The sequence below is a fragment of the Pipistrellus kuhlii genome, unplaced genomic scaffold (genome assembly GCF_014108245.1).
Source record: "Pipistrellus kuhlii isolate mPipKuh1 unplaced genomic scaffold, mPipKuh1.p scaffold_m20_p_122, whole genome shotgun sequence".
NCBI lineage: Eukaryota > Metazoa > Chordata > Mammalia > Chiroptera > Vespertilionidae > Pipistrellus > Pipistrellus kuhlii.
This window is the reverse complement of record NW_023425430.1, coordinates 93,109-108,083: the sequence shown is the minus strand read 5'-3', so window position 1 is coordinate 108,083 and position 14,975 is coordinate 93,109. Positions and strand designations below refer to the sequence as shown.

The window sequence follows — 14,975 nt, the reverse complement described above, 5'->3', positions numbered from 1 at the left end:
TCTATTCCAACATTCCTGCTTCCCTAACATTTTAATTGTTTTGACTTTTTATATGAAAAACTAATTGAATTAACTACATAATTACACAAGAATAAATTTTCAAAAAAGAATTATAAAAATAGAAAAATGAAAATGAAGAAAGCATTTTAAAATGCTTTTAAAAAGAAAGGAAAATCTTCATGATCTGCGACAGCCTCTCACCTTCAGGGCCACCTGCTATACAAGCTGCACTCTGTGCAGTCTGGATTCTGTGAATTGTTACAACCAGAAAGCACCGATGTGGTTTAAAAAGAAAACCATGAAAACCTCATTCCTATACCCACAGGCCCAACCACCAGTAGGATACGGTACCTTGACAGCTGCAATGGCCACAGGGTCAGCATTGGCTGCAAACACAGAGAGGGGGTCGGTTCCATCCAGCACACTGCTTAATGGGTCCACCACAGAACCGGAGGACGAGGATGTGGAAGAGGTACTTCCCTTTCGGCTCACCTTCTTAGTCTTGGACTCCGTGACCTGTGGGAACAATCATGGTGGTGAGATGGAATCTCCTCCAACTCTTCCCCTGAAACACTTGAAAGGGATTTCCCTCGTTCCCATAGTTGACAATTTCTTTGCCTCAGGGTCTCTTATTTTGTGACAAATTGACATGACTCTGAATCCCAGTCACGGAAGGAAAGGGGGAACTCAAGGTCAGGAAGGAAGAGACAGGCCCTTGTATTTATAAGGTGGTAATGTAACATTCTTGTAGGACCTTCAAGTCAAGAGTGCAGTCCTTGAACAAGCAATAGCCACATCACCTGGAAGCTTATAGAAGATGCAAGATTTCAAACCCCACTAGACCTACTGCATGAGAATTTGCATGTTACAGCAAAGGTAGGGTGATAACTAGCGCCTGCAAGCTCCCAGGATCATCGCACTCTGAGGACAGTGTCCATGCTCAGCACCGCTATCCCATCACTGCAAGTAGTGACTGCCAATGCCTTCCTTTCTGGAGAACTCCTCCCAATGCTGGGCCTGGTTTTCAGTATGAAGGGCAGATGAAGGTGCTGGGTATGGAGCCATGTTTGTGTTCCACGGGCCCTAACCCCTCCCTAGCTACAGATGATTAGCCCAGGGAAACCTCTGAGCCAAAAGGATCCAACCAGATTCTGCTAAGAGAGAGCAATACCCAGGAGGGCTAGTTAGGCTCCACTCCATTTTATTTTATTTTATTTTATTTATTTATTTTTTTAGATGAAGGCTACTTTTATTAAATGACCGAACCATGTAACCGCCAAGGCCACTATGTACAGGTAAGAGAGGGGAAGCTTTATTTCTTGGTTTCTTCCTCCTTGGACAGAGTCTTGATGATCTCCTCCTTCTTGGCCTGGAGCCGCTCTTCCCGGTGCTTGCGGGCCTCCTTGGTCTTAGACCTGCGGGCCTCGGCCTGGTCAGCCAGAAGCTTCTTGCGAGCCTTGTCTGCCTTCAGCTTGTGGATGTGTTCCATGAGAATCCGCTTGTTTTTGAACACGTTACCCTTCACTTTGAGGTACAGGCTGTGGTACATGTGGCGGTCAATCTTCTTCGATTCCCGGTATCTTCTGATTAGCCGGCGAAGAATTCTCATCCTCCTCATCCAGGTTACTTTCTCAGGCATTCGAGCATTGGCAGTACCCTTTCACTTACCGATGCCCATATGCCGGCCCTTCCTGCAGGCCAAGGTGTTTTTCGGCATCGAGCCCGGGAGTGGACAGTCACAGGCTTCCGGATGATCAGCCCATCTTTGATCAGCTTCTGAATCTGCTGCCGGGAGTTGGCATTGGCGATTTCGTTGGTCTCATTGGGGTCCAACCAGACCTTCTTTTTGCCACAGCGGAGGACGCTGGAGGCCAGCCTCTTCTGAAGCCTGAGCATACTCATGGCTGCTGCCACAGCGGCGAAAGGCTATTTTTTAAATCTTTATTGAAAGTATTATGTATGTCCCACTGACCTTTTCTACCCACCCCAGCCCCTGCCCTAGGCCTTTACTACCCTATTGTCTGTATCCATGGGTTACACATAGATGCATAAAAGTTCTTTGGCTGACCTCTTCCCATCCATCCACTCTCCCTCACCTTCCCTCTGAGGTTCCCCAGTCTATTCCATGATGCTATGTCTCTGGATCTATTTCGTTCATTAGATTCCATATGACTGAGATCATGTGATACTCGACTTCCTCTAACTGACTGATTTCACTTAGCATAATACTCTCCAAGTCCCTTCATGCTGTCTCATAGGGTAAGAGATCCCTCCTTTTTACTGCGGCATAGTATTCCATGGTGTAAATGTGCCACAACTTTTTATCCACTCTTCTAGTGATGGGCACTTGGGCTGTTTCCAGATCTTAGCTATTGTAAATTGTGCTGCTATGAACACAGGGATGCATACATTCTTTTTTATTGGTGTTTCTGATTTCTTGAAATATATTCTCAAAAGTGGGATCACTGGGTCAAATGGCAGTTTCATTTTTAATTTCTTGAGGAAACTCCAAAATGGTTTAGACATTGGCTATACCAGTCTGCATCCCTACCAGCAATGTACTAGGGTCCCTTTTCTCTACATCATCACCAACACTTGTTTATTTGTTAATGACAGTCATTCTGACAGGTGTGAAACCTCAGTGTCATTTTGATTTGCATATCTCAGATGATTAGTGACTTTGAGCATTTTTTCATATGTCTCTTGGCCATCTGTATGTCCAGTTTGGAGAAGAATCTATTTAGTTCATTTGCCCATTTTAAAGTTGGATTGTCTTCCTTTTGGTAAGCTGTGTAAGTTCCATGTATATTTTAGAAATAAATCCTCATTGGATGTATCATTATCAAATACTAGAGGCCTGAAATATGAGGTTTATTTGCATACTCACTCCTGACTGGCCTGTGGATATAGCAGAGTGATGGTTAATTTGCATATTACTCTTTTATTAGATACGCTATTTGGTATTGAGAGCCCTGCAACTTTCATTCTTCTTTATCAGGACTGCTGTGGCTATTTGGGGTCTTTTTTTTTCATCCCATAAACAATTTTGGAGTTTATTTTATATTCTTTATATTCTCTCAAAGCTGATCGATCTGTGAAATATTCCATTGGTATTTTAATACAAATTGCATTGAATCTATAGATTGCTTTGGTAGTATGGACATTTTAATGATATTGATTCTACCAATCCATGAACATAATATATTCTTTCACTTGTTTATATCTCCCTCTATCTTTTTTCAATGTCTTGTAGTTTTCCGAGTACAAATTTTTTACCTCCTTGGTTAAATTTATTCCTAAGCATCTTAATTTTTTTTGTTGCAATGGTAAATTTATTTTTATTTCTCTTTCTGAGAGCTTATTATTGGTGTATAAAAATGCCATAAATTTTTGGGTGTTAATGTTCTATACTGCTACATTGCCAAATTCATTTATTAAATCTAGTAGTTTTTTCGGTGGTCTTTAGGGTTTCTATGTACAATACCATGTCATCTGCTAATAATAAGTTTTACTTCCTCTTTTCCAATTGGATGGCTTTTACTTTTTCTTCTTCTATGATCACTATGGCTAGGACTTCTAATACTATGCTGAATAAGAGTGGTGAAAGTAAGCATCCATGTCTTATTCCTGTTCTCAGGGTAATCGTTTTAGTTTTTGCCCAATGAGTATAATCTAGTCTGTAGGTTTTTTTACATATGGCTTTTATTATGTTGAGTTATGATTCCTCTACTCCCACTCTGCTGAGAGTTCTTATCAAGAAAAGGTGTTGAATTTTGTCAAATGCATTTTCTGCATTGATCGACATGATCATGTGATTTTTGTATTGCAATCTGTTTATGTGATATACATTTATTGATTTGAGGCTATTGTTCCAGCCTTGCAGCCCCAAGTGGAATAAATCCCACTTAATCATGGTGGATAATCTTTTAATGTATTGCTGGATCTGATTTGATAATATTTTGTTGAGGATTTTAGCCTCTATGTCCATCAGGGATATTGGCCTGTAATTCTCTTTCTTTGTATTACCTTTATCTGGTTTTGGAATTAGTGTAAAATAGAAAGAGCTTAGAAGTGTCCCTCTTAATTTTTTAATAATTTGAGGAGGATCAGTGTTAGTTATTCTATGAATGTCCAGTAAAACTGTTTACCAAACCAACTGGACCATGGCTCTTGTTTCCTGGAAGTTTTTCATTACTGCTTCAATTTCATCAGTAGTTATCATCCTATTCAGGTTTTCTGATTCTTCCTGAGTTTTGGAAGAATACATATTAATACATACATATTTTTCTGTATGTCCATTTCATCCAGATCATCCAGTTTGTTGGAATATAGTCATTTATAGTATTTTTCTTACAATCCTTTATATTCCTGTGATGTCAACTGTTACTTTTCCTCTTTCGTTTCTGAATTTATTTTGGTCCTTGCTTTGTTTTTTGATCAGTCTGGCTGAACATTTATCAATCTTGTTTATCTTTTCAAAGAACCAGTTCTTGGTTTTATTGATCTTTGTATTGTTTCTTTGGTCTCTATGTCATTTATTTCCACTCTGGTCTTCATTATTTCTTTCTAGTACTTACTCTGGGCTTTTCTTATTGTTCTCTTTCTAAATCTTTAAGTTTTAGTGATAGACAAGTTACCACAAGTTTTTCTTGTTTGTTTTTTTTTTAGTTTTGTTTTTTGTTTTTTTTAGATAGGACTGTAGTGCTATGAATTTCCCATTCAGGACTGCTTTTATTGTGTCCCATAGATTTTGGATTGTTGCGTGTACATTTTCATTTGTTTCCAGGATGTTTTTAATTTCTTCTTTGATATCTTTGGTAATCTAATTCATTGTTTAATAACATGCTATTTAACTTCCATATGTTTGTTTTTATTGTAGTTGATTTCTAGTTTTATGCCTTTTCATCTGAATAGATGCCTAATTTGATTTCAAACTTCTTGAACTTGTAGAAACTTAGCCTGAGTCCTAACATGTGGTCTATCTTTGAAAATGTCCCATGTGCACTTGAGAAGAGCATTTATTCTGTATCTTTGGGGTGAAATGTTCTGAAAATACCAATTCGAACTGATCTAGTGTGTTGTTTAGGATCACTGTTTCTTTGTTTTTTGGCTAGATGATCTTTCCAGTGATGTCAGTGGGGTATTAAAAGTACCCTACTATGATTATATCACTGTTGATCTCTCACTTGATTTTCTCCAGAAGTTATTTTTTGTATATTTGGATACCCCTGTATTAGATATACATTTATCTTTACCAGAGTTACAGCCTCTTGTATCAATCCATTTAGTATTATGAAGTGGTGCTACTTATCTCTTGTTATGCCCTTCACTTTGAACTCTATTTTGTCAGATGTTAGTATTGCTACTACCCCAGCTTTTTTTTCCATTTCCATTTGCTTGGAATATTTTTCTCCATCCCTTCACTTTCAGTCTGTGTGAGTCCTTTGTTCTGACATAGGTCTCTTGTAAACAGCATATATATAGGTCATGTTTTCTTAACCATTCTGCTACCCTATGTCTTTTGATAGAACTTAAGCCATTTATATTTAAGGTTATTATTGATAGGTACTTACTGCCATTCTTATTCATTTTTTAAAATACATTTTATTTATTTCAGAGAGGGAGGGAGAAGGAGAAAAAGATAGAAACATCAATGATGAGAGAGAATCAGTGATTGGCAGCCTCCTGCATGTCCATGCCTGGGAATGGAGCCCAAAACCCGGGCAAGTGCCCTTGACCAGACTTGAACCTTTAGTATGCAGGCTGATGCTCTATCCACTGAACCAAACCGATTAGGGATGCCATTCTTATTCTGTATGCCTATGTTCTATTTCTTCTTTTTACAGCAGTCCCTTTAGCATTTCTTGCATTGCTGTCTGGGTAGTATTAAAAACTCTTTTAGCCTCCTCTTTTTCCTGTGGCATTCTTTATTTCACTTAGATTCCTTTTAAATATATTGATTTTGGAGAGGAAGGGAAGAGATAGAAACATCAATGATAAGGAAGAATTATTCATTGGCTGCCTCCTGCACCCCTCCACACAGTGGGGATTGAGCCCACAATCAAGACATGTATTCTTGACCGAAATCGAACCTGGAACCCTTCAATCCACAGACTGACGCTCTTCCCACTGAGCCAGACTGGTTAGGTATCTTTTGATTTTGAATGACAATCTTGCTGAATAGAATAGTCTTGGGGTCAGTCCCTTGGTTTTCATTTTGTAATATATTTCATTACATTCCCTTCTGGCCTGAAGTGTTCCTATGGAAAATTCAACTGACATGCTAATGGGAGCTCCCTTGTAGGTAACTTTCTGTCTCTCTCTGCAGCCTTTAAGATTCTTTCTTTGTCTTTAATGTTTGCAATTTTAATTAATGCGTTCCTAGTTGTGGGCCTTTTGGGTTCATCTTGGCTGAGACTCTGTTTCCTGGACTTGAGTGACCTTTTCCTTTGCCAGGTTAGGAAAATTTTTCTGCCATTATTTGTCCAAACAGGTTTTCTATTCCTTGCTTCGATTCTTCTTCTGGCACCCCCATTTACCATCACAAGAAAAAAATTAAGATACTTAGGAATAAACTTAGCCAAGAAGGTAAAAGATTTGCACTCGGAAAACTAAAGGATATTGAAAAAAAAGGTAGAGGAAGATATAAAAACGTGGAAGAATATACCATGTTCATGGATTGGGAATCAATGTCATTAAAAAGTCCATACTACCAAATGCAATCTATAGATTCAATGTAATCCCTATTAAAACATCAATGACATATTTCACAGAGCAAACACTTCAAAAATTTATATGAAATTAAAAAAGACCCCCGAATAGCCACAACAATGTTGAGAAAGAAAGAGAAATTTGGAGGAATCACAATACTAGATATCAAGTTATACTACAAAGTCACTGTAATCAAAACAGCTGGTACTGGCACAAGAATAGGCATATAGATCAATGCAACAAAACAGACTTCAGAAATAAGTCAGTCACAGAAAGACAAGTATAACATAATCTCACTTGTATGGGTACTCTAATGAACAAAATTAAACTAATGAACAAAAGAGATCCAGAGGCATAGAAGCATGGAAAGATTGATGAATCTCAGAGGGAAGTGGGAGTGAAAAGAGATCAAAGAACTTGTATGTACAAATGCATAACCTAGGGGTGTCAAACTCAATCAGAGAAGGGGCCAAAATCGCGGTGCGGGCCACATTGCAAGGCCTGGCGGGACGGATTTGGCCCGCGGGCCTTGTGTTTGACACATGTGGATGGACACAGTGTGGTGAAGGCCTGGGGCAGGCAGTGGGAGTAGGTTAGAAAGGGGGGGGGGGTGGATATATGTAATAATTTCAACAATAAAGACTTAATTTTTAAAAAATGATGGTGGATGAGGTCAACACCACAAAAAAAATGGGCAGAGAAGAAACTGATTGATATAAATATGCAAGGGAAGCTACTGCTCTCAAGACATTAAAGATCCAGAAATATTGCCTGTAATTTTATGGAACAGGGATATCATTTAGGGAGGCCTTTGACAAAACTTACAGTTATGGGTTTCAGTGGGTGATAGTCTCCAAACTCCAATGGCACAGTCTCCAGACGGCATGTTGCAAATTCAGCCTTATAGTTCCTATTCCTGGAATGCCTGGTAAACAGCAAAACCCAGAAACCAATTAGGTAATGGAAATATATAACATTACAAAAATTTGTTGTTGAGCCTTTCTCAATAATGAGGTGGTTTATAGAAGATCAAGCAGAAATGCTAAATGAAAAAAAAAAATTTAATCAATGTGAAAGTAAAGGAGCTACTAAGGCTTATAAGACTTGCCAGGCCAGACACCAAAGGAAGTTCACCAAGGGGAAGCCAGCTTCCGCAGGGCACCTGTTTATTCTTGACATGGATGAGAGGCTGGAACTAGGAAGAGAGATGATCTCTCCAGTCCTGTAAGGTTTCCTTAAAGCCTCTTTCCAGGAAACCTTACAGGACTGGAGAGTTCATCTAGGGTTTGGGGCTATGGAGACAGCCAGGGCTTGAAGGAAGAGCTTATGAAAAGAAGGAAGTCCAGAGAACAGAGAAATCCTGGTTTCCCCACAAAGTATTTGCCAGTTAAGTTATGTAGAACAAAAGAGAGAAGCCAAGCAGAAAGTAGGTGAAGAGCAGTTTTCATCAGTCTTGTGAGGGCTTAACAAGTTGAGATGACAATATAAGGGAAGAGAGTATATACACTGAAGCAGGAATAAAACAAAGGCAGGAAGTACATATAAGAGTATAGAAGACATAGAGACATGAAGAAAATGTCTAACACAAATACAATTGGAAACCAAAGAGGAAGAGAGAATGGGCAGAAGCAGTTTTTAAGAGATAAGACTGACATTTTTCTCAAACTAAAGACAGACATCAAACTACAGATTCAAGAAACACCTGGTCCGCAAGTGAGCCTCAAAAACAAAACAACCATACTTACAGTCTTCGTGGTAAGAGAAAGGGGCATCCTTATCACTGCTGTGAAGGTGGGAGAGGCTCCCGCTACCTCCGCTGTGCTAGCCAGATGTAAACCCAGCTCTGGCTGAGTGGCATTCCCAATGTGGGAGTGCATTGACCAGCAGGAGACAGCTCCTGTATTAAGTGTCTGCCCCGTGGTGGTCAGTGCGTGTCATAAGGACCAGTTGTTCCATTGTTTGGTTGATTTGTATATTAGCCTTTTACCAATATATAGGATGTCAACCCAATAAATTGAATAAAAAAATAAAGTAATAAGAAAACCCCATAAAAAATAAATAAAAATAAATAAATAAATAAATAAATAATAAAAAAGGGGGGGGTGGGAGAGGAAGAAAAAAAAAAAACACCCAATAATAAATAAGTCAGAATAATAGCCCATCATGAAGTTTTTAAAACAGAATTACACTTGTTCTCCTTTCAGATCTCCTGCTTGATCAACAGAATGAGCAGAAATCTGACCTGAAATTCAGCTGCAGATATGATTTAATCCCTATTACAATTAACAAGTCAATCAACAGCTGAGAAAAGCACTACCTCAAAAGCACTATATGACTTGATATGCAACAGTATAATAATAGTTCCCATGTACTAGGTGATTACTGAAAACCAAGAACCAGGCCAACTTTTTTACCTCTATTTCCTCATGGAATCAACCCTAGGAGGTAGGTGCTGTGGAAGAAAAGGGGGCCATATACTAAACTTGACAGCTCAAGGGAAACTACACGGTGGCCTTAAAAACTCAGAGAAACAGAAGTAACAGTATAGGATGGGCTAAACAACAACAACAAAATCCTAACTAAAAGCCAGTCATGGCAGGTATTCACATGCTAAGCCTGCAGCTTCCTGACAAAGGTAAATCTTTACCTATCCTTTTGCAACTAAAATAACTTGTCTTTGGAATGTCAGAGTAATGACCTTTGTTTTTGTTCCAGACCTCTTAGGGCACAACCTCCCCACCAGAGCAAGAGACCAAAGAACCCCTCATTGTTACCTTGTTCTCTGCATACCATCTCTATTTGCTGTAAATGTTAAGTAACTATCCTGTACCCACCAAGTAAAAGCAGTATGCATCTCTCCTTTAATTCTGCTGTCCTCTGCCCCATTTTACCACCAATGAATTTCACGTAACCTTCCTTACATCTCCTCCTTTGATTCTATTGTGCAAAATACACTGTACCAGTCTCTGAAGCATTTTCTCAGTCTGTTGAGATTTTGCTTCTCAGCAATTGTTGTAAGGTTGGTTCAAATAAGCTCATAAAAATTCTCCTCAGGTTTGGGTGTTTCTTATGTCGACAATGCTATGATGATGCCCATTTTTCAGAGATGCTGAAACTTGTTAGTGTTGGTAACTTGTCAGATGACAGCAGCAAATGAGAAAGAGATGCAAACCAAGGTAGTCCAATTCTCGAATTCAAAAATTCGATAGATCACCTATTAGTTGTCTTCAGAACCTAAAAAAATTAAGCAACTGTCTACCTTTCTTTTAAAGGACTGAGCTGTGATATAAGTGTATGTATATACATATATATTTTAAGTTTGAGGGGAGACAAGTCTTTGGAAAATAAATGATGACTTCTAGGAAACCTTAAAAAAAATAAATGTTTATCCTTCCTAAAGTCCTGTCAAGCTGCTTATTTTTTTCTATCACTTCTTCCATTATTTCCTCAAATTTACTTTTTGCTCCTCAGCATTTCTTGCAGTTTGAGACATTACAGCATTTTCTATAATGCCTGGGTCTTTGGTAAGGTGAACAGCGACCTCTAAGTGGATATTTTCATAAAAAGCCTTTCCCTTTTCCTGCTAACAGAGCTGCTCAGCAGACACCCACCCATAATCCCAGGCCCCAGAGATGCAAAAGGCTCCTCTGGTTCCTTGTCAGATGCCACAGGAAAAAAAAAGGCCAACATCTCACACCTCTACTCCTGGCTGGGTCTAGCCCAAGGCTACTCCAAGTGTGGTCCCTGGGTCCCTAGGAAGGGCATCAGCTGGGGAGCGCTGAACTACCCTACAGAATCAGGAACTGCATTTTAACAAAATCCCTAGGTGACATATATGCATTAAAGATAGACAACACCCTATTTTTGAATAATTTACATCTGAGAATATGATATGTAGAAATTCTGCTACTCGTTACCAAGTTTACCTCCTTATACTGGAGATGCCAAAATCCACTACATACTTTTGTCAGCTATTTTAATTATTGAGTGACTTTTTAATTTACTAATGACAATCTGGCCACATAGTTTTGTTCTCCCACAATCCCAACCTCCCTCACCAACAGTAAAATTTTTAAATGATGTAAAAATTTAGGTTAACCAATTGGTGGCGATTTTGAGGGTGCTGTAACAAGGGAGTAAACAGGAAATGTTATGTGCATGGTTTTTTAAAAGTTTGTGAAAAGAGGGATTCTGAGATCCATGACAACACAGCTGGACTTGGGGAGCCCACAACTCAAAAGGAGTAAGGTCCCAGACTCTGGGCTGAAAAACTTCAGCACTCCTGCTGAGTGAGGCTCTCTGACTAAGTGAACAGACTCATCCTTCTGCTTTAATTTCCTCATCTGAAAAATGGAGTTGTTCTGAGAGTTAAATGAGGTAGTGTCAGGCACAAAATAAAGGCTTGATATATAATACGTCAAAAACAATGACAGACCCCAGATGCTAAAAGGCTAGTGGCTCCTCTCGTAATTTTAAAATGAAAAACAGTAAAGATAAAAATATACTGAGAGGTAAAAATGAAAACAGCAGCTTCTTAAATTTTCTGATGACAACATTCCAGATAACTGAGGCCAGATGTTTCTCCTGTTTTCTGTGCTTGAGCTTTAATAATTGCCTAAAAGCTGCTTGGCGTGACCAGGTCAAAGAAAAGTCGGGGCGAGAAGCTCAGTGGCACCTCATCCTGCTTTAGCGTGCCAAAGCTTTGGGAGGAAGACAATGAGCTGGGTGAAAGGAATGCAGGGAAGATAGCTGTGAATCAAGCAGGAAACCAGAAGGTTGTACAGGCAGACCTCATTTTACTGTACTTCACAGATGTGCTTTCTCTTTTACAAACTGAAGGCAAGATACTCCACTTACCACAGAGGTCTGGAATCCAATCACCAAAATCTCCAAGGTGTGCCTGCATCTGATTATTTCTAAGGTCTAGGGCTGTATAGTGTATATTCTTTCATTTGTTCACTCGATGTAAAACCACTTCACATTATTTGGAAAGAACTATCAGAAAAGTATCGCCCTTTTTGAAACATCCGGGAGAGCTCAATCCCAAATGTTTCCACTATCACCATCACAACTTGGTCGCGTTCTCCACACACTCGGAGCACCATGGGGGCCTGAAAGCCCCGAAAGCCCCGCTAAGCCTGGAGCCTTCGCAGATGCCACTTCCTCCATTAATGAGCTCCTATACATGCTGCAAAACCCAGTTTGACTCTGCCTCTCGGGAACCATCCCTGAGCCCCCGGGGGGCATCCAAATGCCTTCTTTGGACCCCCTTCTATCCTGTGAATCGTTCTCACGGGACTGTCAGCTCCGCGAGCAGAACAGTCTACGAGCCCGGCCTCCCAGTGCCCAGCACAGGGCCCGCACCCAGTAGGACGAGAGGCGCCTTTTTCCGGACGAGAAACCAAGACTCGGCGAGATGAAGAGGAACTCGGGGAGCAAACGGGTCTCCGGGCCGGCCAGCCTCAGGGCGGAGTCCGTCGTTCTTGGCCTCCAGCGCCCCTAGAACCCACCCCAGCTCGACTCGGAAAGCGGAAGCCGGGAACAGTTATCTCAGGGCCGGGGCTTGGCGCGGAGAGAACCAGGCCCTCCCGCCGGCTGCAAGGAGCTCGTCTGGGTCCACACGGCCGGGCCGGGGCTCCGCCTGCACAGAGACGCGCCGGGACCCGCACCGCCAACGACGACCCTCCCCGAAGCTCGGCGGTGGAAAGCGCTTACCAGGGAAAAACCGCCATCTTCCCAGTCACATGACCGCCTCTTCCGGGGCGGTAGGCCCTGTGCTCCCTGCCAGGCCCCGCCCCGCCCCCAGAGCGTCACGCCCCTTGCGTCGCTCACTGTCCCTGGCGTCGCGCCCCCACCGGTTACCCTGGGCCGCTCTCTGCCTCTCGGGCTGCGACCTCTGGGTGCCAGGCGGGGAGGGTAGAAAAGGCCTCCCGCCTCGCGGCGGGCGCTGGTCTCTGGCCTCCTGACCCAGAAGCTGGGAAGTGCAAGCGCCGGTCCCCTGGCTCCAGAGGTGTGGGAACAGGCTCCTTCCCCAGAGGGCGATAACCCTGAGCGAGGAAAGCCTCCAGCCTTGAAATGGGCCCCTCCTTAGGGAGAGGGGCTCCCCCAAAGCAAAGGGGAGGGTCTCCCTCTGTAGAGTGGATTTCCTCCCCAGAGAGGGTTCACTTCTTAGTGAGGGATAGGGAGCCCCCCAAAGAAGGCGCTGGCCTTCTGGAGAAGTGCTCCCACTAGAAAAAAGAAAAGAAAGACCCCCTTAGCCTGGGCTCACTCCCTGGAAGGGCCAAGGGAGTCCACCTCTCCAAAGAGTAGGTTTCTCCCTACACCAAGCCTGTCAGACTCCAAGGTTAACACGGGCCAGATAAACAAAGTGTAAGTTACGTGGGCTGCAAAAAAAAACCCAAAAGCTTCCATTTTCATAGAAACATAGGTTTATTCCAGGATAGAGACATGCTATATACAAAGGACTGAAATAAATGAATCCTTGTTAACATAAAATAATGGGACATTTTAATAAAAATTAACTTTTTTTTTCTTGAACATCAACTTACCAGACATTGAATAGCTACACAAATTCATAAATGTAACACAAATAAACCTATTTTTCTTGTTCTCCGAAAGCAAAATATTTCCTGTTACGTACACTGAACAGGTCAGTCCAAGACTAATGATGTGACCTGAAATATTCCCTGCTGGTATTAGTGGAGGGAAATGGTGCGCCTGCGAGTAAAGTGCATAAGGGAAATGAATGCAACGCGATTGTGTAATCAGTCATTAGCGAATGTTGTAGTTCGTTATTAATAATTATGTATAACAGGATATTATAAAAATTAAGTTACAAAATTTTTATTAAAACATTTCTTACATACCGTTATATTGGCTGGGCTGTGAAAATATTTGTTATGTGCTGCATGCAGCCCTTGGGCTGTGAATTTGACATGCTTGCCCTAGAGCCTCCTTTCTAGAAAGAAGCTCCTTTATTCAAGAAGTGGAGTGGCCTCATTTACTAGGAATGAGTTCTCCTTGCTGGGAGCTCCCTCTACCCTCCTCTCTAAGGGGAGATCTTCTCTAGGGAGGGGAGCTTCTCTATGGCAGGAGGCTCCCCTGTCCTCTATGGAGAAGGCCCTTCTGTGGAGCCATTAGAAGGGAGAGCTTATTCAATGGGCCATAGGTTCAGACCTTTACAACAAGAGGAAAGGCTCCCCATCCCAGGATTTGTCACACTTCTGCTACACACTCAGCACAGAGACTGGCAGCTAGGACCAGGGATGAGACACATGTCACGCCAGCACCACTGTGACAGAGTGCCCAGAACTTCCAGCAGGACTTAGTAGTGCACCCTGAGGGCATAAATGCTGCATATCTAAGCTAATGTTTCAAATCCAGAATCTCAGATCTCAACATCATTATTCTCAGTCTTTGGATACAAGATTGATTTTTAAATGACCTGTCCCCACTATCCAGTCAATAGTGAGCATTTCAAGTTGCAAAAAACAAAGAGAAAAACTGTGGCCCTATTATCAGTTTCAAGTACCATCAACACACATTCTTGCCATTTCTGTGCCACCAAAGTTCATGCACAAAGCATAAAATGTGTTTTATATTGGATGAATTACAACTAACAGATTAAGACAATTTCAGATTTAAGAAACTATATTTCTAAGAATATAATTATCGATTTCATAAGTCTCTCTCTCTCCTCGTGTATGTACATAGCTTTCTACGCTGGCTGAAAGTAGAACATTCCCAGAAAACCTCCCCTGAGCCAAGATGTTGTAAAGCAAAAATCAACCATACTCACACCATGCTCACAGATACACAGCATCTGTGGCAATAAAATACAGATGCTCACAGACACGTTCAAAACTAGTGCAGCCTGAGGCTGAGACGCTGAGTCTGGTCTTTCAGGAAAAAGCTTGAAGGGCCATTCTTAATCTTGGCAGTTTCATTACCTCTATAATGGGTTCTGCAAAGTAAATGCTGGATGCGATTTTTAATTTTGCCTCTTTTTTTCTTAAAATAAAAAAATCCTTTTTGAAATTATCTTGGCTTATTTTAAGAGATTATGAATGTCTCTGTGTATTGGGTAGAGCTGCTCTGTCTTCTGGAATTGTCAGAGCGGCCTTGTGTAGTAGGCGTTCTGCAGGGCCCAGTGGCTCAGCCTCCCCAGTCACCTGAGCTGGACACTCTACGTGCACCTCTGTGTGGGCTTTGCGCACAATCTTGTAGTTGAGCCTTGGTTTTTGTTTGTGTCACTGGGAGGAGTT

General features: G+C 41.4%; 1 protein-coding gene and 1 pseudogene across 7 annotated transcripts in view; both read right to left on the bottom strand.

The window, feature by feature from the left end:
• VPS35L (VPS35 endosomal protein sorting factor like) overlaps positions 1-12,503 on the bottom strand; it is a 122,072-nt gene extending 109,569 nt beyond the window's left edge. For 5 of the 7 annotated variants that reach the window (XM_036434423.2, XM_036434426.2, XM_036434425.2 and 2 more), the window contains exons 1-3: positions 12,427-12,503; positions 7,537-7,636; positions 352-516 (exon numbers count right to left, since the gene is read on the bottom strand). In XM_036434423.2, coding sequence (XP_036290316.1) covers positions 352-516; positions 7,537-7,636; positions 12,427-12,443 — 282 coding nt within the window. In that variant the 5' untranslated portion in view covers positions 12,444-12,503. Of the gene's footprint in view, positions 1-351; positions 517-7,536; positions 7,637-12,075; positions 12,372-12,426 lie in introns of those variants that run through there. The other 2 variants (XM_045580365.1, XM_036434427.2) reach the window with 2 other exon arrangements.
• On the bottom strand, positions 1,228-1,931 carry LOC118716923 (annotated as a pseudogene).
• Positions 12,504-14,975: the final 2,472 nt, after the last annotated feature.